Source organism: Antedon bifida, chromosome 2 (assembly GCF_963402885.1).
Source record: "Antedon bifida chromosome 2, ecAntBifi1.1, whole genome shotgun sequence".
Classification (NCBI taxonomy): Eukaryota; Metazoa; Echinodermata; class Crinoidea; order Comatulida; family Antedonidae; genus Antedon; species Antedon bifida.
Window position 1 is genome coordinate 6535329 of NC_136227.1, and position 24708 is coordinate 6560036.

At 35.4% G+C, this 24708-nt stretch overlaps 6 protein-coding genes across 10 annotated transcripts in view; 3 read left to right on the top strand and 3 right to left on the bottom strand.

Moving 5' to 3' along the window:
• Nucleotides 1–3742, top strand: part of LOC144836012 (peptidyl-prolyl cis-trans isomerase H-like) — a 176684-nt gene extending 172942 nt beyond the window's left edge. Inside the window, exons 2-7 of the mRNA XM_078691180.1 lie at nucleotides 22–133; nucleotides 526–614; nucleotides 1334–1421; nucleotides 2195–2287; nucleotides 3152–3280; nucleotides 3672–3742. Of these exons, the coding sequence (XP_078547306.1) occupies nucleotides 65–133; nucleotides 526–614; nucleotides 1334–1421; nucleotides 2195–2287; nucleotides 3152–3280; nucleotides 3672–3740 (537 nt within the window). The 5' untranslated portion in view covers nucleotides 22–64 and the 3' untranslated portion in view covers nucleotides 3741–3742. The remainder of the gene's footprint in view (nucleotides 1–21; nucleotides 134–525; nucleotides 615–1333; nucleotides 1422–2194; nucleotides 2288–3151; nucleotides 3281–3671) is intronic.
• A 1190-nt stretch (nucleotides 3743–4932) lies between these two features.
• LOC144836000 (uncharacterized) lies at nucleotides 4933–9497 on the bottom strand. Its single transcript, XM_078691167.1, has 6 exons — nucleotides 9342–9497; nucleotides 7916–7979; nucleotides 7294–7327; nucleotides 6664–7050; nucleotides 6177–6434; nucleotides 4933–5680 (listed from the first exon to the last, which is right to left on the bottom strand). The coding sequence occupies exons 1-6, from the start codon at nucleotides 9400–9402 to the stop codon at nucleotides 5588–5590; spliced, it is 897 nt and encodes a 298-aa protein (XP_078547293.1). The 5' UTR covers nucleotides 9403–9497; the 3' UTR covers nucleotides 4933–5587.
• Nucleotides 9498–10286: 789 nt separating this feature from the next.
• Nucleotides 10287–17474, top strand: LOC144836015 (eukaryotic translation initiation factor 5A-1-like). 2 transcript variants are annotated; one of them, XM_078691184.1, is made up of 5 exons: nucleotides 10287–10351; nucleotides 11593–11758; nucleotides 12631–12735; nucleotides 15601–15732; nucleotides 15875–17474. In XM_078691184.1, the coding sequence occupies exons 2-5, from the start codon at nucleotides 11606–11608 to the stop codon at nucleotides 15935–15937; spliced, it is 453 nt and encodes a 150-aa protein (XP_078547310.1). In that variant the 5' UTR covers nucleotides 10287–10351; nucleotides 11593–11605; the 3' UTR covers nucleotides 15938–17474. The 2 variants fall into 2 exon arrangements, with proteins under 2 accessions (XP_078547310.1, XP_078547311.1); XM_078691185.1 differs by lacking the exon at nucleotides 10287–10351 and adding an exon at nucleotides 10564–10702.
• Nucleotides 17475–18580: 1106 nt separating this feature from the next.
• LOC144835882 (EF-hand domain-containing protein D2-like) lies at nucleotides 18581–20491 on the bottom strand. The gene is made up of 4 exons (XM_078691001.1): nucleotides 20242–20491; nucleotides 19717–19864; nucleotides 18909–19064; nucleotides 18581–18804 (listed from the first exon to the last, which is right to left on the bottom strand). The coding sequence occupies exons 1-4, from the start codon at nucleotides 20418–20420 to the stop codon at nucleotides 18649–18651; spliced, it is 639 nt and encodes a 212-aa protein (XP_078547127.1). The 5' UTR covers nucleotides 20421–20491; the 3' UTR covers nucleotides 18581–18648.
• Nucleotides 20492–20712: 221 nt separating this feature from the next.
• LOC144834965 (uncharacterized) lies at nucleotides 20713–21256 on the top strand. Its single transcript, XM_078689968.1, has one exon. It carries the CDS (start codon nucleotides 20734–20736, stop codon nucleotides 21223–21225), a length of 492 nt encoding a protein of 163 aa, XP_078546094.1. The 5' UTR covers nucleotides 20713–20733; the 3' UTR covers nucleotides 21226–21256.
• Nucleotides 21257–21313: 57 nt separating this feature from the next.
• LOC144834964 (uncharacterized) lies at nucleotides 21314–24539 on the bottom strand. 4 transcript variants are annotated; one of them, XM_078689965.1, is made up of 2 exons: nucleotides 24406–24519; nucleotides 21314–22728 (listed from the first exon to the last, which is right to left on the bottom strand). In XM_078689965.1, exon 2 carries the CDS (start codon nucleotides 22648–22650, stop codon nucleotides 21745–21747), a length of 906 nt encoding a protein of 301 aa, XP_078546091.1. In that variant the 5' UTR covers nucleotides 22651–22728; nucleotides 24406–24519; the 3' UTR covers nucleotides 21314–21744. The 4 variants fall into 4 exon arrangements, with proteins under 4 accessions (XP_078546091.1, XP_078546093.1, XP_078546092.1 ...); XM_078689967.1 differs by having other exon boundaries at nucleotides 24325–24464; XM_078689966.1 differs by having other exon boundaries at nucleotides 21315–22728; nucleotides 24410–24539.
• Nucleotides 24540–24708: the final 169 nt, after the last annotated feature.

A 24708-nucleotide genomic window follows, 5' to 3' on the forward strand; every position in this document is an offset into this window, starting at 1 on the left:
ATCGGAGGCCTAGCTAGCTAGCTAACTGAATAACGAATTTGTCATTAAAACTTCGTCCAAGAAAATGCAGAAAGTACAAGCTTCAAATCCAGACAATCCTGTTGTATTCGTTGATATTGAAATCGGTGGGCAAGTAAGTTACAAAGTTATATATATTATTAATAGGCTAGGCCTAGGCTATACTGTATTTATTGTAGTGAGGCTCAATAAGACAGACACACACACAGTAATAACCAAATACTTTCGGTCGCGATTGGTCGCGGTCTATTTACATAAAATACAGTACTCAGCTGGGAATTTAAATTAAAAACGTTATGAAAATAAGTTATATTAATTAAGTAAAAGAAAAAATAACTAAAGCTATATTATATTGCGGTCCATAATTTAAAATAATATAGGCTAGGCCTAAATAAATATGGACTTTTGATTCATAATTTTCTCATTCTAAAAGATTTCCTTATGTTCAATCAATGTTTGTATGTTAATTTCATATCACTCTATATATTATTCAAAATTCAATCACAGGAAATAGGCCGTATGAAGATGGAGCTATTTGCAGATGTCGTACCGAAAACAGCAGAAAATTTCAGACAATTTTGTACAGGAGAGCATAAGTAAATATATTTGGAGTAATTGAAATATTATGTATTGGATGATTTACAAAGGACGGAGTGTGAATTTTATTTATTTGTGTACAGTGCAATCAATTTTGAGTTTTCACAAATGGAATAGAATTTGGAACCAAAAGATCATTGATATTTATACTGTGCCATTGAATTAGTATTGATTTATATAGTATTTTATTTATGAAACAATGCACTACCTAAGTAGCTGGTAAACATCGTACACTAGTTATATACCTAGCCTGACGTTGTATAGTTGCTGCATTAATTGTCTTTCTATTTTTGCCAGACTCCGTTGATACAAATTGGGGAAAACCCGATATTTTCGTTGAAAAGTTAGGAGTCTTCCATTTGTTTTGACCTCACGAGCGATCGAAAAGTGGATGAAATACAGAAAAAAACAAAAATATCAATCCACGCGCAATGCATTTTGGGATTTATAGCGGGCCGCTAAAATTACTAGAATCAACTTATTTTTCACATTTTTAACTGTTTAAAGACAAAAAAGTTATCTCAATAGGACCATATAATATTTATTTTTACATTAAATGTAGTTTGTGACCTTAAATTAGATCTAAAAAACGTAAGGAAGGGGTCTTTAAACTAATTGCACATGTTCTTGATAAATAAGTGGTTCCACTATTAAAAAAACTAAAAGGCCTTTGACATAGAACCCTGGTGGTATTAAGATTTAACATTTTTTTTTATAGAAAAGATGGAGTTCCTATTGGCTACAAAAAAGCAACGTTTCATCGAGTTATAAAGGATTTCATGATACAAGGCGGTGACTTTGTCAAGGTATATATTAGAACCTCTATTAAGGGACACCTCCCAACAGTGTCCCCATAATAAGAGTGTCCCATGGATAGAGACCGTAGTGTTAAAACATAATATATTGCCCCTCGTTCGTTTCACAGAAATGTGTCCATTTAATAGGGTGTCCTAAAAAAAAAAGTTATACTGTATTAAGCAAAAATGTCTTCTAGTTTGTTAATCATTATCCAGCTAAACAGTTGGTTTTTGTTTGATTTGATTTATTTCAATACTTTACAGGAAGAACAAGGAAAAACTACAAAAAGCAATCATTAGCCCGATACTGTACCAGGAATTACCCTCTGAATCTCCATCCCACTGGTTGATGGTTATGAAATTAGGTTCTGCACTTAACCTAAGGTCCTATCATTTGTATTGTAATTACTGAAACATGAATATTCATTAATCATATCCATAAGGTGTGGAGCTAACTACAATTCGCTAATACAAACGCTTTCTGTCGAGCCGTCTGTGTAGTCGAGTGGATTAGGCTATCGATGTATGGGATTCGAATCCGATGAGCAACTTCTTTTTACTTTATAGTGAGAGAGATTATTTAGAGGGTTAGGTTTAGTTATATTTAGGAAGTAGTCCGGCTATCTTTCACATAAATGGTCCCCAACTTATGTACAAAAAAAAATCGGTGCCTGGGCTGGCTTTCTCTTTCCCCACTGGACCCGTCTATGTATCTACATAAAAACAACTATAATTAAAGTTACTTGTTTCATGTGGTTTTATTTTTTTTATTATTTACCTAGGGTGATGGTACAGGAATGAGCAGTATATACGGCACTTCTTTTGCAGATGAGAATTTTAAATTAAAGCACGATTCCCCTGGTCTTCTGTCAATGGTTTGTATATTATAAAATAGAATAAGAGAATTAAAATTTTAAAAAACAATTACATTAATAAACTGTGGTGGGTATGGAGACTGCACCTGCCCCAAGAAACCTTATTTATATACCAGTGGTCTAATGGTTAAGACATCTGCATAATCAAGCAGAAGGATCCAGGTTCGAATCTTGGTTGGGGGCCTTTTCTCATTCTCACAGATTTCTTCATCTTTATCATTTCAAATAAATTGAATAAATTTCATTATATCACTGAGTGGTTTAGAATTCTGTGCCTGTTTGTATTATATTATTATAAAATATTTTGTTTTCATCTCCAGTACCCTAACTTTTGAAACCCACCCCTACACTCCAGGCCCATAGTCAGTGGGAGGGGTTGAGGGTTCGAACAAACCCCCTTAATTTTGCCCGAAATTCCGTTTTCAAACTAGAGGCCAGTAGCAGAATTGATGGTAAACAGACTGTAGCCTGGTTATGATGATTTTTTCTATTTTGTTAAAAAAACTTCTCTGTAGATATCCTGGCAACCAACAGACTTGAAGTTTAAAAAAAAAAATTAAATTTAGAAATTTATATATTTAGGCAAATTGCCAAGGATAACCATAAGCGAATTCATTCATCATCCAGGTGGCAATCCCGTTCACAAGGCAAACATATACACAAGATGCTTTACATAAACAAAGTCTTATTACAAGTATTTGGGAGTTGAGTTAAAATTGTCATTAGAAAAAGACCCTGACATGACAGGACTTGAACCCAGGACCCTTGGATTGGTAGCCAAACATCATAACCACCAAGCCACAACTCCACTCATTCGAACCCGGAACCTTATGTTAATGATTTGTTTACTTTTTATTTACTTAGGCTAATTCCGGACCTGGTACCAATGGGTGTCAGTTCTTTATCACTTGCGCAAAGTGTGATTTTCTTGACAGTAAACATGTCGTATTTGGCAAAGTTATCGATGGTTTATTAGTGATGAGAAAAATTGAGGTAAATATATTTTTTTGTAGTATAATTATCAATCGTTATTTACTTGGCAAAATAGAATTTTGCTAAGTATAGTACTCTGCTTGCACGATAGCGTTTTTAATTCATCGTCCTGTTATATATATACTTACAGAACATGCCTATTGATTTCAAGGAAAATTGATACAATATAATACTAATAGGGATGTCACAAATGTTTATTATATTAAAATTTGACCTTACCTGTATGTTGCTGAAATATTAAATAGCACACCCTCTGTATAATGATGAGCCCCCTCTCTCTCCGTATATACTTTTCACTGATATATTTTGCCAATTACTTCACTTAGTTTCTTTGTGCTTTCATTTATTTATAATAATAATTAATCAAATTATATAAATTAAATAATTTCAGAACATTCCTGTTGGATCAAATAACAGACCGAAAATTCCTGTGGTAATTACTCAATGCGGGGAGATGTGAAACAGGCTGCCAAACAAATATGAACATTTTGGAGACCTTACAAGCAGATGAGGATTGAACTATTTACCTTAATCATAAAGATCGGCAATCTCTTGGGAGTCCACTATTTACAGTTTGATAGTTCATGTTAAAATGGTATCCTACACGAACATGATTTTCGGAACAACCATGCAGATGCCAGTAAAGTCGTCAGTGATGCCATAAAGTGACATGTGGTTACAGACACTACACGCATGAAATGGAGTTTCTGTTTTTTAACAAAGAGACACTAATGTTTGTAGTTCATTAACAAGATTACAATTGAACTACACTTTAGCTGAATTGTCTACCTTTGCAAGCTCTCCCATGTTTTTCGCAAAATGTATGTCTTCATTAAAGTACTGCGCGGTAAGCATCACTTTGTGGTGTCGTTAACAAAATGTGCCACTGGAAGTCAACCATGCATGTTTTTATTAGGGAGCTTTCGCATCGGAGAACGTTAAATCAACCAAGGAAAGTCCCGATAAGAACGAACAGAGTATACTGGGCTTATATGCATGCGCAGATTAATATTTTGTATACATTACTGTATGTGTACTATCGTCTACCATCCCGATGCGAAAGCTCACTATTATCTTCTTCAGTACGGTAATGTAAAGTTTTCTGTTGGAATAATAACTATAGTTCCCTTTACCAATAAGAAAACAGAATGTGTTCCTGCAAACAATTTGTAATAAAAATGATGAAAAGTATATAAAAGCATTGTACTGTTTGGTTTTTTTTTACATGTACAGTAAATAAATGATAATAGCCTACACATGCTAGGTACAATATTTGAAGGAACAATGTGGACATTTCTGGGGTCTGCGAGGTGGTGAGAACACTGATTACAATATTGGCGCTGTTAAGGCTTAAATTTAAAGCCTCTTGACCACTAGGCAATTTTATTAACATGAATCAAAACCTCTGTCTTATGTATATTCCAATTCTCTTTATAAATGCAGCAAAATTACTACTATAGTTTCAAACCAAGCGAAAAACAGCTCCGGAAATGAGTTACGACACGTTCATGAGCACTGATGCAAATCGATCAGGTCAGCAGACACGGATGGAAAAGAAAATCGCAGCTATTCGCTCTTGTATTGGAAAATTACAAAATGGTAGTACGAGTGACATTGGATTGTGCGAATAAATTAAAGACAAAACAAAATCATTTCTAATATTTTTTCTTTAATGGTGTTATTCATCACGCCCTTACTGAGCACATGTTGACTAGTAAAACAATTGTATAGATGTTAAATAGATCAACAGAACGAAACAGAAAAAGCTTTTTGCAAATGAAAAAGAGCTGTCTTGCAAGTTGTCAACTGAACAAGAAAAATCACTTGACAAGCCATTTAATGTGTATCAAACAAAACTATAGAATTAAATTCTAATTCGAAAACATCTACAAGAATTCCGGGATAGACTCTTATATAGGACAGCTCTCTCTTTTAGAACTATTAATTTCTTTACTCCAAAAAAAAGGTCTTACAAACAAAATTGGAGAAAATTAACTTTTTAAAAGCAAGTAATGTGTATAAAACGATTCCTTTTTCATTTATTAAATTCTAATGTTTGAATTCATGAAATTTATTTGTTGGTTTTTCAGTACAAAAGAATTGTAGAAATTATTGCTTATATTTTTTTTTACAGTTTTTTCTATTTTTTTTTTATTATCTTTTCTGTTCAAAAATTGGAGAACGTCTCAGAGAAAAAAAGTAAAATTGATTTTTAAAAATAATGTTGGTATTAAATTAACCATGTAGTACGGAGTAACTGTTAATAATTCCTCGTGACATGTTACTCATAAGATGGGCTATAACATCCTATTCACTGGCAGTCACGCCATTTTCTATTGGCTTGCTGTCGGGCTCAATCACGGATGCCACTGGTGTAATTGTGGTATCATCATGACCTCCCTGCAAAATAAAAACAATTTAAGTAAACTTTGTACCCCTCTAACAAAAACATCTTCGATTCCACAATATTACAGTTAAGGCCAATTTACACACACGAGCAGGGACGGTAAGCGGATAACCGCGTAGCTTATCCCACATAGAATCTGTATCCTTAGCGGAAATAGCCCGTCCGCTCCGTTCTTTGTGTAAATGGTCATAAGGAATAACATAAATTCTATATTTTTATTACCGTTACCGCTCGTCTGTGTAAATTGGCCTTTAATGAAAAAGTGTAAATTGCATAAAACATGCTCTAAATTTAGAATCAAACAATATCACATGTATATGTGCTGACAATGTACTAGTCATGCTCTAAATAATTGTATTATTCTCGGCAAAGGCTTACGGACATGTCCACATTCAGCCAATTTAGAGACATTGATCGTCGCCTACATCAACTTTTAACATTCATAATTTAATAAATTTAAACGATGATAGAGATTTGATGGTAACATACCTCATCCCCCTCCTTTTGCTCATTGCTTTCTCTTGGAGGTCCACGTCGACGACGGAATCTTCGGCGCCGGCCACGCTTCTCACCGTCAGCAGGGGCCCGATTTTCCTCATCACCATCAGCCAATTCACCATCGGTACGTGGTGGTCCTCGGTATCTGCGATTTCTACCACCGCCTCGGCCACCACGACCACCTCTGTACCCACCTCGGCGAGGTCTTCGCTCAGGTTGGTTTTCTCTATCCTCGCCCTCTTCACGATTCTATAGAAACGAACATTTTTATTGGTCATTTTTTTAGTTTATTTTGATACACATCCTATCCTGGCCAATCACAGGATAGGAAACAAACTCATACAAGGATTTGGACCCAGAACTGTATAACAGGCATGTTAACAACAATTGTCCATAATGACATTATTAGTTCAACTTACTACAGTACAAGTAAAGAAGTGGTGTATGGAGAGAATGGTGAAAATATAGACAACCCTACCTCCTTATCGTCATCATCTTCAGAGCGGTTACGAGGTGGACCACGATATCTGCGGTATCCTCCTCCGCGATACCTTCCACCACCTCGCCCTCTTCTGCGAACATTCTTCTTCTCACCGTCTCCACCTCCTTCGGATGTTTCACCCTCACCTGCGCTTCCTTCGCCCACCTCTCCATTCTCCTTCTGTGGGCGCCGTCTACGGTAATACCGCCGGCGGAAGTTACGTCTCTCAGCAGCATACTTACTGCCCTCGACAGGGGCACCATCTGGCCCTGTGACGTTGGCAGCCTCTGTGCCTTTGTCGCCCTCTACAACGTCAAATTCTACAGCCTCGCCATCTCCTACACTGCGTAGATATTTCTTTGGGTTGTTTTTTTTAATTGCAGTCTATAAAGTAACAATGTTGAAAATGTTAATTATAACTTTCAGGGTAAATACAGTAGAAACTGAGGAATGGCCGAGCGGTTAAAGTGAAACTTATGGCAAGGCTCACTTGTTCCATGGTTTTAGAAGTCATATGAACTGTAGGTCCCAGGTACAAAATAATACTCATATGCATCTATTGAGACAAGTAGGGGGTTACCTACAATACATTCAATAAAGTTAAAAATCAACATTTTCTCAACTTACCTGATGTACAAAAACATCTTCTTTATTATCATCTCTGTTGGAAAAAAAATAACAATAGTTACTAATTTTGACCAAAAATTGGTCTGAAAAAAAAAAGCCAAAAAAATAGTCAGTCAAGCTGTTTGGTTAAATTTATCTGTTTATTTTGTATTTTCAAAAGTTTCGTTTTTTTAAAAATAGAAATGACTAACTTTTATATTATTAATCCTAATTTTTCATATTTTTGGGGGACAATACATCTAATTTACTGCCTTCTATGGATATATTATTCCTCCAGTTGACTAATATTTTTTGAACTGGTCAATTTAAACAATCCTAAAAGTAACATTTGTAATTTACAGTATTTCTATACTTACAAAAACAAAATAAATAAAAGGTGACAACCTGTGTTATTATCTATTTAAAAGGCTATTTAAAGATAGTATTCAACACAATGGGTTGTTAGGAACAATCAATAATATATGAACAATGAAAACACTCAAAGTCCAACAGACTTTCCATATTCCACAATGGCACCTATGCAAAATGTGAACACCATGCAAATATAGTATTGATTATATGCATTAAAATTAAAAGTAGATTTTCAATGGAACAGAGCGCGGTTTTCTGTGACTAAACTTACCTGTTGATAAAACCATATCCATTCTTGACATTAAACCATTTTACGGTTCCAGAGACTTTGGTGGCTGTAAATGAAATATTTTTGTTTAGGTTACTTTGAACTCTGAACTTTAAGGTTATTTTCAGATCATACTATAAGCAGGCCCAATATAAGTACTGGATCGTCCACTATAGTCACAAGAGCCAATTCCAACAGAAGGGGGCCCGCTCAAAATGGCTGCCATAAACATTATTTAGTATATAAAAATAATCTAAAATGATATAATATATAAATCAGAATTATTTTTATTATTTATGAAGCAGTTAACTCTTTATAATATATACTCATATTGTTAATCACAATGAAAAGAAACGTAATTTCTTAGTAAATTATCTAGAGCATTTTTGCATATTTAAAACACGTTCTCCTCTCACGTTACTCTCTAGCATTGCACGTATAATGCAGGCCTTGTGAGTGACTGCGTGGGGTGTAAGTGGCGTAGTGAATTGTCGTTTGCAGCCACCATTGTGTGGTTCACCCTCTACTTTTTTAACTATAACATTGGAGTAAACCCTCTAGCCAATCCATAGAATTTTTACATTTTAATTTATGGGTATGAACTTTGAACTTATGGTTTCCATTATCTTATTAATCTTATCTTAAAGCAAGAAAAAAATACATGAGAATGTACGAAACTAGGCCCTAGATGAACAAAGAAATTAAAACAAAATATTTTTACTGGGTATTATTGAACATTGATAGCTATTTTATTGAAATTCTGTTTTAACCTTAAATGTAATATTTTTTTTAATGAAAGAAACATAAACAGTATGTAAAATAAATATTTTTAAAAACATGCTGAGTTAAGATTATTTTGATGAATAAATGGATTTTATAAATTTATAAACAAATTCAACTTTAATGTTGTTAATAACATCAATGGTTTTCATTTATTATTAATAATGAATTATAAATAATTGTTGGAAGACCAAACATGGATGGACAAATGTAAATTCAGTCAATCAATTGGTCGACAAAAAAAACAAAATAGTTTTGCTGTTGCAGCATGCAGAGTGGATTAAAGAATGCTTGGCATTTCTGATGACTGTATTTTCTAATTATGCCGAACGCCGAATATTTATTTATCCACCAAATAATACATTATAAAAATGGTTACTATAAACTAATAATTATACTGTACTTAATAAGATTAATATAATCGAAGAATGATTTCATACTGTAAAATAAAAACCCAATAAAAGCTCAAATTGTTTTCGACGAGTGCCAGAGCCAATCCGCGATCGATTCGCTGCCGACGTGTTGACGAACTAAACCGAGCCGTTCGCGAGAGCACCGCGCAGCCAACAATTCAAGACAGCCTAACATTAAAATCAATAATTTAATATTTTATATAACTTATAAATTTGAAATTTTGGATTGTACATACCGACGACCTTTTTTTCTGGGGCCTCTTCGGTCTCAATATGATGTTCCTGGCCCTCAGACATTGTTTGAGATGTTAATTCTAGATGTTATAAACTCCACTCTTTCCACAGCGTTGTTCTTTATGCTGCATGACTAAGTGCATTCTGGGATATTTAGACGCTTTCTTCTTTTGCTTTAAATTGTAAGTGCGCCACCAACATTACAAGTTTTATCAGGAGGCCATGTGGCATATATGATGATATAATAAAGAATCATAAGAAATTATTATTATGATGATTATATTATAAAACGTCTTCTAATATTATCTTTAATCATTTAATATAATAAAGGCAATACATTACTGTACTTAATTATTACTAAAAAAAAATCAAGATATATTATCAAAAGCCTGCACTCTCTACACACAGTCACACACATCATCAAACTTTTCGGTTACTAAAAAATGTGATGTGGATAATGACAATGTCATCGTTACTATATTTGGGCATATCACTACCATATTTGGTCACATCACACTTTTTGGTCAAACTATTTTGAATGATAGTGTAGACAGAGCTACTCTACAATTCTAACTTTTTATTTTCCATTTATTGAGTTAGGGTTATGGGCACCCCCAATTCATTGGCCGATTGCTAATTTCTTTCTAATAAAATTCTATATTATTAAATATTAATTCGCTTTCTCTTACTGCTCTTAATTAATACCATGGTCCTGGAGGTACCGCCATGCTCTTTTTTTCTCTAAAAACTGTGTGCAGTCCGTGTGCGTGTGTGATAGCACAATGTTTGTTAGCACTTATTTATTTATTTATTATTAGAGCTGTGTTATATATTAAAACTTGAAGGAACCGAATAATCTTGCATTGTTTTGTAAAGTTTTGTACTAAGAGGTATATATAGGTAGGGGTATACGAATTGATACATTTCGATACCCAAATTTTAACTATGCGCATGCGCGCTACATAACCTCAGCTCTCCCTCTTTTCCACATCCACTAAAAAGTTCATCGCACGTGAGTATAAAATGTAGTTTATTTTGGATATGTATAACACTAGTACTAATTTACATTTTGTATCTAATTTCATAAATTACAATGCCGTTAAATAATTATGATTTTATGTTCTGTCCCGATTGCCTGCTAATAATCGACGGTGGTTTGCAATCTCGATTATGATTCGTCACCACACCACGGCTGCCATCTTCTCATGATCAGTGCAGTTGTGATGTAGTATCAGCCAAACCGTGGCAAAACGTGTACTGAATGACCTGTCGCCTCTGCAACAACAGCAGGCTAGCCAGCCTCCAGTCTAGTAGTGCTACCTAGAGAGAGGGCTACATGTTCCTTAACATAACAATTTACTAGGTTTTGATTTTATGTTTCTTTAATAAGTTTTGCAGCAGACATCTGTTTTTGGGGCGAATTATTTTGTTGACCCCTAAAAAAAAGAGAAAAAAACGGTTCTAAAATTAACTAAAAAATAAAGGCACGCAGTTACAGTAGAGACTGCAACATTATTATTTTCCAATAAGTAGTAGGCCTGTAATTTCTATAGAAAGAATTGTGTTTTTAGATGTTAATATTTAGTTAGGACTATAATAGAACCTAGGCCTAGCCTAGCTTATTTTGCATGGGTTTGTAATTAATTTTAATAAAGACCTCAATTAATCAACTCAGCTCCCCGCTCTCCCTTCATTAAAGAAATTCCTCCCGTTTTTATTGATAAACATAACCCTTGTAATGCAATTGTATTGTATGATGCTCTATACCTGTGGGAGGTGCGTCATTTGTGCGATGTGGGTCGTACTATGTGTACTTTTATTTTATTCAATTTTAGGCAAATTGCCAAGGATAACCACAAGTTAACTCAATCACAAATACACAAGATGCTCTACATAAACAACTTTGGGAGTGGAGTTGCAAATTGTCATGAGAAAAAAATGACAGGACCCTTAGATTGGTAGCCAAGCATCATAACCACCAAGCCACAACTCCACTCCTATACTATGTATACCATGATGCAGAAGTCACTTACCTTTACGTGACAATGACGCACCCATTTTAAAATTTATTGACGGACAACAACGCACTATGAATGACGGCAAATTATTGGAAAAATGACTAAAATTTATTGACGGACAACGACGCACTATGAATGACGGCAAATTATTAGAAAAATGACCATGCTGTGGGTATCAGTTGGTTGGATTTCAATGCAGAAACAAATAAAATTTTATATAATTTTTTTTTTGTAGATTTTGATTGAAAATGAGTGAGTATGAGACCGATTCGGGTGCCTCTAAAACATACCCAGCCCAGTGTTCTTCCCTTCGCAAAAATGGTTATGTAGTGATCAAGGGGCGCCCCTGCAAGATTGTGGAAATGTCTACTTCTAAAACCGGAAAACATGGTCACGCTAAGGTAAATTAAGTGAATTGAATTATTTAACATCCTCTCTCCAGAGAGAAATTAAACATGTAAAGTTGTTAACAATTTTAGAAACATTCAAGAATGTCTGTTCACACTGTCTTGGAAGCAAACTGTATAAATTGTGTATAATGCATGTAATTGTTAACACACAAATGAAATACTACGCACAGTGTGAAAAATAAGTTAATTCTAATAAACTTAATATCACAATTTAATGGTTAAGTTGTGTAATCATGCATTTAAAAAAGCAGTATAGACAGTTTGTAAGGCCAATTTACACAGACAGCTGGTGACGGTAAGCGGAATACCATGTGCTTGTCTTGCGTAGAATCTGTACCTATCCTTAGTTGGTTTCCGCTCAACCGCCAGTCCGCTCCATGTTTTGTGTAAACCGTCATAAAAAATAATATAGATTCTTTATTACCTTTACCGCCCCTCGCTTGTCTGTACTTGAACAACTGAACTTGTGTAATGCATGTGAATAGGCATTTACAGAGATGCAGTGCTTTATTTGGTATTGATCATAGAATGAATAGACAATGAGTTGAACTTTGTCTGCACTATCAAACTTTATGTGAAAACAAATGTGATATGCCCATATATGGCCATAATGATGTCATATATTTGGGCACATCACACTTTATGTCAAACTAGTTTAATAGTGTAGACAGAGCTTAACACAGATTCCACCCTCATTGAGTATTCAATGTGTGCATGTAGGGTTCGGTTCGGTCGTTTCAAATCGAAAGCTTCCAAGTACACACCCATGACCATGACACACCCATGACCATGACACACCCAACAAATGTCGCACCTTTCCAATTGATCAGATTCAATAATCAGATTTTCTATACACATCACAGGTTCATCTGGTTGCTCTTGATATTTTCACAAACAAGAAATATGAGGATATTTGTCCATCAACCCATAACATGAACGTTCCACATGTCTCGCGTGTGGACTATCAGGTGAGTACTATCAAAGAACTTAATCTCCTGTTTGTCTGAAACGTGTAACAATTTAGAAAGGCCTTGTAGGATAGAAAAAGAAAAAACGGGTGGCGCCATTGTGAACCATGAAGGTCTATATTTGATTGAATTAAGTGTCAAGTCAATTATGCAAAACTACTTTGATTAATTAGTTTATTTATTGATCATCATTGAGAAATTGTATATTTTTAGTTTTGAAAAGACTGAATTTTACTATATTTTGTATTAATAATGTATTATTCAAGTACAGAGACCTCTATAGTATGGGTATATTAATAGTTTTGCCTTTCTAGTTTGGAGAGGGCGCTGCTCCATGATGTGAAATGGCCTTCTAACACTCTATTTCCGATACTGTATTTTGAATGGACATTAAATGTTATGAGTTCTTTGGTACTATTGTTTTCCAGTACACTGTACTGACTGGGTAGGGTGTCTAGAAAACTCATATCTAGAAAACTCAGATCTCAGATATATCTGACTTTCCTAGATCTAGAAAACTCAGATATCTGACTTTTCTAGATCTAGAAAACTCAGATATCAAGATCTGAGTTTTCTAGTTCCAAAATGGAACTAGAAAACCCAGATCATCAAATGGATCGTTCCATTATTATCAGAGGGTAGCTTGTTTGAAATACTACGGTATTATACGTTTTCTTACTAATAATAATTATTATTGTAACTTGTAGTAGCGGCCTATGTTAAATCATAAAGAAATACAGTATACACCTTTTAAAATGTAGGCTTAGCATTTAGGCCTAGCTAAGCAAACTCAATTCAAGGCTCAACGTGTGGGCGCTATCGCGATGTATCGCGAAGAGTAGGCCTGGCCCGGGTACTAGGCTAGAAGTGGTCAACTCGTACCCAAAATTCCCAACCTATTCCCAACTTGGCTAACTCGTACTGTACCTCTACCAACTCGTACCCACACCAAATTTTTAAGCCTACATTTTAACGGTAACGTGCACTGTATTTTCTTTATGATTTAAGCCGTAAGCCGCTTAATATATTAGTAAGAAAACGTACACAGTAATCAGTTTCAATAATACTCTAGTATTTCAAATGATCTACCTTCTGATTAATAATGGAATGATCCAAATGACCTACCAACCAATCATATGATGATCTGAGTCAGATATCAGATATTGATATCTGAGTTTTCTAGATCTAGAAAAGTCAGATATCTGAGTTTTTTAGATCTAAAAAAGTCAGATATCTGAGTTTTCTAGATCTAGAAAACTCAGATATATCTGAGATCTGAGTTTTCTAGACACCCGACTGGGTACTATTGTTTTTCCAGTACTTACTGGGTACTATTGTTTTTCCAGTACTGACTGGGTACTAATGTTTTTCCAGTACTGAATGGGTACAATTGTTTTTCCTGTACTGACTGGGTACTATTGTTTTTCCAGTACTGACTGGGTACTATTGTTTTTCCTGTACTGACTGGGTACTATTGTTTTTCCTGTACTGACTGGGTACTATTGTTTTTCCTGTACTGACTTGGTACTATTGTTTTTCCTGTACTGACTTGGTACTATTGTTTTTCCAGTACTGACTGGGTACTACTGTTTTTCCAGTACTGAATGGGTACAATTGTTTTTCCTGTACTGACTGGGTACTATTGTTTTTCCAGTACTGACTTGGTACTATTGTTTTTCCAGTACTGACTGGGTACTATTGTTTTTCCTGTACTGACTGGGTACTATTGTTTTTCCTGTACTGACTTGGTACTATTGTTTTTCCTGTACTGACTTGGTACTATTGTTTTTCCAGTACTGACTGGGTACTATTGTTTTTCCAGTACTAACTGGGTACTATTGTTTTCCAGTACTGACTGGGTACTATTGTTTTTCCAGTACTGACTGGGTACTATTGTTTTTCCAATACTGACTGGGTACTATTGTTTTTCCAGTACTGACTGGGTACTATTGTTTTTCCTGTATTGACTAGGTACTATTGTTTTTACAGTACTGACTGGATACTATTGTTTTTCCAGTACTGACTGGGTACTATTGTTTTTCCAATACTGACTGGGTACTATTGTTTTTCCAGTACTGACTGGGTACTATTGTTTTTCCAATACTGACTGGGTACTATTGTTTTTCCAGTACTGACTGGGTATAATTGTTTTTCCTGTATTGACTAGGTACTATTGTTTTTACAGTACTGACTGGATACTATTGTTTTTCCTGTACTGACTGGGTACTATTGTTTTTACAGTACTGACTGGGTACTATTGTTTTTACAGTACTGACTGGGTACTATTGTTTTCCAGTACTGACTGGGTACTATTGTTTTTACAGTACTGACTGGGTACTATTGTTTTTACAGTACTGACTGGGTACTATTGTTTTTCCTGTACTGACTGGGTACTATTGTTTTTCCAATACTGACTGGGTACTATTGTTTTTCCAGTACTGACTGGGTACTATTGTTTTTCCAGTACTGACTGGGTACTATTATTTTTCCAGTACTGACTGGGTACTATTGTTTTTCCAGTACTGACTGGGTACTATTGTTTTTCCTGTACTGACTAGGTACTATTGTTTTTCCTGTACTGACTGGGTACTATTGTTTTTCCAGTACTGACTGGGTACTATTGTTTTTCCAGTACTGACTGGGTACTATTGTTTTTCCAGTACTGACTGAGTACTACTGTTTTTCCAGTACTGACTGGGTACTACTGTTTTTTCAGTACTGACTGACAAGTAGTAGAGTACTACTACTTTTGTAAATCAATATGTACCGACATTGGTCATATTATCATTTGCTCTTCAAAACCGCTACAAGCAGAAATATACATTATAAAAGAATATTTATAATCAGTTTTACATGATTTTTCAGCTGACCGATATAGATGAGGGTTTTTTATCTCTTATGGATGATAGTGGAGACGTTCGCGAGGACATCAAACTACCAGACAATGAAATTGGTAAGGAAATTAGCGGCAAGTGGGACAATGAAGACACAATTTTGGTGAGTTGGCATTTAATGTTCTATTTATAATTCTTTTCAAATAATCCACTGGCCTAGTTTTACTAGCCCAACATAAGCCAATTTTCTAGCCCACACACCATTTTGCTAGCCTGCAGTAAATTTGGTATTTGACGTTTTTCAGGTTACCATCCTTAAGGCAATGGGTGAGGAGAAGGCTGTGGGCTGGAAAACTTCATCAACCTAAAGTACTGGAATGTTAAGGCTACCGACTGTTGATGTGTACATTGGTCTAGAGAGGGCAGTATAAGGGACCAGAATTACAAAGTGGAAGGATGCTAAATAATAAAAAAAAAAACAGCTCATTTTTGGGATAGTGTCTGAGAAATTTTATTCAATCTTCCAGACATTAACTAAATATTGTTACTTACTCTCTTTTTTTAAGCAGATGAACGATTTTTTTCAGTTTTAACTTTTTTTTAACTAGAATTTATTTGCCAAAAAACATGGATCAACATGAGAGATATTATTTCAAAAACATTGTGTTATTTTTTTCTCTTGGTGTTTTTGTGTAAAATGCTGATTTGTAAATGGCTTTGGGTACTGCAGCCTTTATAGTATGCCATGATTTATTTAATTTGTTACTGATAAAAATAAGAAATATAATTGTTTAAACTGATTATGAAGTAGGTGATAGATGTACAGTAGATGTCCTTATACAGTATACCAGTGACTGCTATTGTCTTTTGTCCGATGCAAATTTCTAGAATAGTCACGTACCTGTTTATTATTATTATCATTTCAGAAGGGTACATATAATTTCAAAGGGTTATATATTTACTTAAATATAAAAAAATAAGTAAGGCCCGGCCCTACTGCCGTCAAAAAGTCGTTGTACGTAAGCTTCCTTCTTCCGGTTCAGTTGATTAACAGAGACGTGAGCTGGTGAGAAAGTCAACGATAATGATTTTAATCTTGATTTAATGTTTGTGATCGGTGGGAAAGGTACTTATCGACATGTTGCTAATGAATGAGACTAAGTAATTGCTGAGTATTGGTACGTATTTAAAGTGATTTAGATATTTTTGTTCCTCACACACACACACACACACACACACACACACCCCCCCGCCCCATTCCCCCTTTTTCGACAGAAAGCATTCTATTTGAAAAAAAAAAAAAACCAAACATACAGTTATACTTTTGCATCAAAATGAAGATAAGGCCACCGTGACCATTTTGTAACATAAGCGTCAATATTTGATTACTTGACAGGGAATTAATAATTCTTAAAAATCTAACCTATAACCAATGTATAGAGACGCCCTTTTTTAATTTTTCAAAAAGTACAATGCTTTAAAATGATCCATACAAAGCTTGTTCCCCTTACTGTAACCAGAGCCTTTCGTGATCTTATACCAATAGCGACATTTTGGTTGCATTGTGCAACACCAAGACTATTGAAATAAAACACATGTTGTATGCGCGATGCAGGTAGAACTTGTGGGCAGACATAATGTTGGGACTGTTTTGTAGTTTTGGTGTTGCAAACGAATGATACCTAATAACATTTAACGTTTCTTTATCTAAAAAGGCTTTATATATACGGTTTATTGCAAAGAGTCCGCAAGCATGTGTCTTGTTGGAATCCATTGTTTTCCAACTGGAGTAGTTTGCACTACTGTATTTGCATGGTACATTATATATATAAAAAAGTCAAAAGGCATTGGAACTTTCTAAAGATTGTTTTTTGTGCTAATAAAGTTTAGATGCAGATAAGTCTACCCTTGTTGACATTTCTTTATTTTTGGACTTCTAAATTTAAGTTCTAAGTTGCTCTAACTTGCATGTCGTCTCAAACGACAAAAGCAAAAGTGCCAGTTTCTATGCAAACAATCGGCCGGTGTGTACAATTTTTTCTGGACGTTTTAGGCAGAAATGAATATATATGGGAATGAGATTAATTATTCGTTTTAGGCGGAAATGAATATATATGGGAATGAGATTAATTATTTGTTTATTTTAAAGAACAAGTAAGCCTATCCCCCTTTAAAATAATCTACTGTAGAAAAAAAAAACATTGAGATTTTTTATGGAGTTTGAAACCTGAAGGGTATACCAATAAGCCACACAGCTGGTTTGCAGAAATTTAATAAACATTCTTATATAGCGCGCCCATATAATGTCCTAATGTTATGCAATACTGTACTAATTAGTCTCATGAATTATTCATAATTTCTGCCTAAGACGTCCAGAAAAAAAAAGACTGTCTTTGAAGGTGACGTCATATGCAACGCTTTTAGTTGTGTGCAATGACGATTTTTCTGACGTAATTTGATGCATGCGATCGCGAGGTATCTGAACGGTTGGCCTGGTTTACTGGAATTGTACCTACATTGACTTGTTCCGGAAAAACGGCACTGTTAAAATATTATGGATCGTGTAGAGTCCTACAGATACCCGTATAAAACTTGGTTCCCACTAGACGAAATACATGGACGTAGCGCAACACAAGCGAATTGACCAATGACAATCGACAGTTCGGATAATCCATCGCTTGTGATTTGTGAAATCATTAAAGCTTGGTTCTCACTAGGATGCAACGCAATCCGCAACGCAAACGAATTAACCAATCACAAGCAACAGCTGGAATAATCCTCGCTTTTGGTTGGTCAATTTGCTTGCGTGGCGGCTTACGTCCTTATGTTGCGTCCTAGTGGGAACCAAACTTTACTTTAAGCTTACGTTCTTGTGTTGCATTTTCAGTGGGAAACAAGCTTTAGAATCAAACGGCGCCGTATAAAACAAAAACAAACGAAGTGTGAATATGTTGAATCACTGCTAGTGCAACTCCGTACTCCCCCAAGACTATACTACAATCAGTGCTCAATCTTTATTTGAATCGTTTACAATTTCCCAATTAATTAAGCTTACATCTACAAGTTAAAGTTTCATCACTTAGTTGCCAAAGGCGCCCGATCTGGCAGCAAATGCAGCCTTTCTTTGAGCTTCCTTTTCCGCCGCCGCCTTGTCAGCTCTTTTCTTTGCGTAAGCCTTCCGTTGTTCTGAACGAATCTCTTCAGCATTGTCCTCGCTATCTGCGTGCGATTTTTGCTGGCACGGAAAAATAAAACAGGTTAGAAAGACATCTCTCTTTTATACAATAATCTTAAACTGAAATAAGCTTACTGAAATATTGAGACCAATGGAGAACTTACCTTAGTTTCAAACAAAGCTCTTGCTCCTCCGACTCCAGACGTACCTGCATGGGTTGCAGGCTTTGCCAGTATTATTTTGTTTGTTGCGGCAATTTTCGCAAATCCCGTACCTTCTGGTAATACTCCTGTTAGGCATTTCTTCCACATCAACATAAACTGAGAAAAAACAAATACAAACGAATTGGTATCGATCCGTTATTCGCAAAAACGCATTTCAGACGAGAACAAAATACACAAGACGAGAGATCCAGTTGAGTTATATTTATGATTACAAATATGTTAAATGTGAGTAATTGTGATTATTGCAATTGGTGGTCTCAGGTTGTCGCACGTATTTGTAATAATTGCAGAAGTCGCATTTAGTGATGTTCCGTCATCACACTTTGTAATATAACTCGCACTTTGTAATAATTAATAAGCTGTCGCGTTGAAATTTGTAAACTGTCGCAAGTTGTCGCACTGCTTAAAAACCCATCACAATGTGAACTGCTATCGCATTTTGTAATGATTCATGAGGTGTCGCCCTTGATTAAGAAATTAACAACTTTATTACAAAGTGTGACAGGTATTATAAAGTTCGACACTACACCACATGCGACAGGTAAAGTGGAAAGTATTACAAAGTTCGACACTAACACATGCGACAGGTAAATTGCGACAACTTTACAAAGTGTGACAGGTGTTACAAAGTTCGACACTACACTACATGCGACAGGTAAAGTGCGACAACTTTATTACAAAGTGTGACGCAGCATGCGTATGCCTTTAAACCCCAATATATGCCCATGGGATTAACTGATTTGCTTACTTCTCTGAAGCAAAGTTTGTTATCTTTATCTTCGTCAACGGCCGCTATCAACTTCTTCAATTCCAAATGCGTCATAGGCTCGCCGCGTAGTTCCATCATGCATTTCAACTCATCGTAACAAATATAGTCATCGTGATTGCTATTGTACCTAAAATAACATGAACACTTTGAATGTTGTTAATAATAACAGTCATTTGGTAGCCTCGGTACTTTATAACACCACTGGTACAGTTGCAGAGAGAAGTATTGACAATATGACCAGGGACTTTCCTGGCATGACGTCACGTCGGCAGTGTTCTTTTTACGTTTCTCTACTCTTTAGGATATTACGTGATAAAGTCTTATTAATGTAAGAAATATCAAAAAATGTCATCTGTCGTGTCAGCAGAGTCTAGTAGAGAACAAAGCTAACGTTTTCGGAAAATATAAACCTTCATAAGTCTAGTATTTAAAGAAAGCACATTACATTACAGTTGGTTGTATTGGGGTGCAGGCCTACTTGATGGGTAAGCCTACGTTACTTACTGCGCAAACATGTCTTCAAATTCTTTACACTGTTCGCGCGTGAACTCGCTGAATTCTGGATACGGATGTGCAAACTCTTTATGCGGGTCCTTGTAATCTAGTTTGTTTTCTTCTATCTCCTTTCCAGATTCAGCATCTAATCTTCTTTGCAAACGAGAAGCCAGATCATTATCAACCATACTGATTAAATAATTATCAATTAATTTAAATAGATACGTATCGTACTTAGTCGATCGACTCTAGTTCTGGGTGTGGTGACGTTTGTTTTTATGCTATTCTCAGCAGCAGCAGCTCCAGGGCAACAGGAAACGCGCGACTGTTACTAGGTATGCGCTTTAACAACGCACTACGCAGGGTACGCGCGCGTAATTATTTCAACTGTTGTTAGGGTCATTAGAAACACAGTATAACTAAAAATAATATGCATAGGATCGACCTATTATTAGTATTATTATTAATTCGTTGATTCTAAAGGAAAAAAGTTTGATAGACATGGCAAATGTGTTTACAAGAAAGCACAAACGTCCAAGAACAACTACTTTTACAGACTTTAATTTGTCTCAGACTGGTCCGAGACTTTTTCCACGAGTTCTATCACCAACACGTCGTCAAAACCCACATTCAGTAGGACTACAATACCAGTCTCCATACAACAAAGATAATTCCACTTTCGGAATATGGAATCCCGACTTTAATTCCATTCAGACTCAATTACCAGACATGATCCGGCACACTCAGATGACCAATTGGACTTCTGGACATCACGGACCATACACAAGCAATTATGGTAAACCGCCGGATATTCGGTATACCTTGAATTCAACATCACGGTCAAGTTACCAAGATCCACTGGTAGTGTTCCCGACATTGCAGGACAAGCGTGAGGTGGGAACACGATTCGGGTACACGCCATGTAACATTGGAAGAGGTATCGTGCCCAACTGCATCCTACCGCCACTTGTAAAATCAAAAGATGATAAATGAAATCACTGAAGTCTATTTTTAGAATATGGTTTATTTAGATTATTAAAATCATAATCATGTTCAGTACTCAACCTATTTAACATTAGTAAATGTACAGTGGTTTTAATAAAATAAATTGAATAAATGTTAACAACCTGACAATATATTTTTAATTTGTTATTTTGAAATTTTCGTAAAATATGAAAATAAAATGTCATACTTATAACAACATATAATGCACATAACATAAAAATAGCACTGGAACAAGTAAGAGTCACAATTATGCAAAATCAATCAAGTGCACCGAGCTCAATGAAGACGGCCGTACCCAGTCTGCCCCATTTCTTCCGTCACTTCTGGTGGTACTGATCTCATCTGAGAGTTCCGCCGCAGTCACAGTTGCATTCTCCGTAACTAGCATCTTGTGATCTTCTGTGAGTGTGATTCAAACTGCTGCTGAACTTCTGGAACTTTTAAGTTTCTCACTCCTTAAGAGCGATGCATTGCTAGTAACTATCAACTTCATTGCAATATTAAAGGTCATAGGTTATCAGTAATTTCATCTTCATCTTTCTCTTCAAGTAAAAGTAAAGTACGGTCTTTAATACCACAATCACTAAGACTTTCTTTCAACCATTGTAATTTTTTCTTTGGTACACTATTCATGAAAACATCACAATCTGCAAAAGACTCCTTCACTTTGCATTCTGCAAACGTTATCACGTCTGTAACTGTACTACTTGGCAGGAAAAATCGTTGAAATCTCTCACCGGTTGGTAGTCTTATAGCAATTAACAATCTATCCATTTCTTCCGTCGGTTCTGGCTGTACTGATCTCATCTGGGAGTTCCGTCGCTGTTGCAGTTGCATACTCCGTAACTCACGTCTTGATATCTTCCGTGAGTGCGATTCAAACTGTCTCTCTGCTTCTCCTTTGCCATGTTTGATTGTTGCAGATGTCACATGACCTTTTACATCTGGACTATGTGGTTTTATACTGTAATTTTGAACAATGTTTTTACTTTTAATATCTTCATACGGTGCCGTTGAATCTTTCATACGCTTTTTCTTCTTCACATGTGGACTGTGATTTTCTTGAATATGCAAACTACTGACATCGTTAATAACATTGTCTAGTAAATCTGAAGAAGTTGTTTTACTCCATTTCTGACCGATATCAGGTAATGGTCGATACACTGAGAAGGAAGATCCGGGTCGAGAATTAGTTTCTTCTTCATGAAAAGTGGAACTTGATTTTATTTCCTCTTCGTGTACAGAGTTCTGACGAACAACTGATGAATCATTTTGTCTTTTAAGCTTACTGGAAGCACTAATTATTTTTTGAGGGGTGGCAGTTCTACCATCAGTGGTATCAACACAATCATGTCTGTGATTTAATGGAATATTCCTATTGTAAGGATTGTGAGTGTGCAATCTCTTTGCCATTTAGTGGTAGTCTTCTATCCATCAATAATAATGATTAAAACATAATCTGCTGTTGTCATGGTATCTAACAGCAATACCCTGCAAAAAAAAAAAAAAAAAAAATATTATTAGTGCACTGTATCCCATAATCGATCAACCACACCAAACGTTTAAATCCCGACAACACACTTTGTGCTTTAGGTCAAAGGTTAAAAATGATCACATTGAATTGGATATATTAACTGATTTGAATGAGATAATTATCAAATAATTTATGTCCCTTGAAACACAAAAAATGAAGGTCAAAATATTCTAAATTTAAATTGGCCATATCAAAGTAATATTAAAGTTATTCACTTTAGGTCGAAAATTCGAGCCAAAAACAAAAAGTTACGTAATTAACAGGTAAATTAATTTGATTACATTTCGTCTGGAAAATCGTCGCGAGCGAAAGTAAACAAAGATAGAATCTCCTGTTCGTCCGAAGCGCGTAACAATTTCGAAAGGCATTGTAGGATAGAATAGAGCTAATGGGTGGCGCCATTGTGAATGTGAGCCATGGAGAAGCGCGCCCGCATCAAATTAGAAAGTCAAAATCATAGAGGGGGTCTGCTAATACTATAGGGGGGATATAGTTAGAAAGTCAAAATCATAGAGGGGATCTGCTAATACTATAGGGGGGATAGAGTAATTGACTGAGCCCTCTATAGGAATTAATAGTTTTGACTTCCTAGTTTGGAGGGGGCGCTGCTCCATGCTGTGAAATGGCGTCGCCCAGTTTGACCTTTTAACTCTGTACTTCCGATACTGTGTTTTAAATGCAAATTGTCGAACAGGAGATTCTTGTGTTATAAGTTCTTTGATTATACATGATGCTAATTAGGATTGTTTACAACTCGTCACGGTTGAGAAGGTGTTCTCACACAAATCGCCAGGAAGTTTTATGATAATGCATACAGAGTAGCCAAACAAGCGCATTGCATTATGAGATATGTTTTGATCGAAAACTTTGACTGGAAGTCAAAGTTATTTTTTAAACAAAACAAGGCCAACAGCCATAAGTCGCGTGCTAAAACGCATAGTGATACCGGACCGACATACAGACCGACCGACCGACATAGTGAACTATAGAGTCGCGTCCACGCGACTAAAAATGTCTGTATTTCAGTTCAATGATTTTTTTTTTTTAAACATGGAGGTTTACCTCCATGGTTCAAATCTAACTAAATGTCAATGACTACAACTGTCTTTTATAGATTTAAAATGATTAAACAATATTGTATGAAAGAATTTTACTATAGTATATGGTGGCCTGTAAGTGTCACGGCAACGAATATCAATTTTTAAAAATAATTATTTAAGCATAGGTTGGTCCTATATTTATTTGCCGTGTGATTTTTTCTTTTTATTTGCCGTAATATTTTAAAAAAAGTTGGCATGACACTTACAGGCCACCGTAATGACTAGTATGAATGAACTGTGACCGACTGATTCATTCGCCGTTTTCACACAGGTCAATCAAGTGACACACAAAGCTGCGCTGCTGCTGCATGATTGCTAGCTAGGTAGCTAGGCCTATTAAACTACTACTAGCCTAGTTAGTACTAGGCCTAGGCTAGGCCTACTACTACTACTTTACTACCTAGCTACTAGCTAGGGCCTAGTGTCTAGCTACAGACAGAGAGGGTAGCCTACCTCCTCTCCATTATTTAATTGACCTTCATCACAACTACATTTAAATGATTTATAGGAATAGATAACACTTGTTAAACCAACCAACTTTTTGCAAATTACAAAACATTTTTAACTTTCTTGTCGTCGTCCTCCTCTCCTCCTCCTTTCTTTCCCAAAACACTTTTTGATCTTTTTTGATTACAGTTGTTATTGACAACATTACGCATGTGCAGTTCATAAAACTTTTCTAAACTCATAAATATCATCAAAGAATTAATGATTAATTGCAATTTTAAAATTATAATGTATTCATAAACAGTTTGTTTTAAAAATTAAAAATGTATATATTTGATATATTTAACATTTAACTAGGATTATAATTTTAAATTGAACAGTTTTTATTTA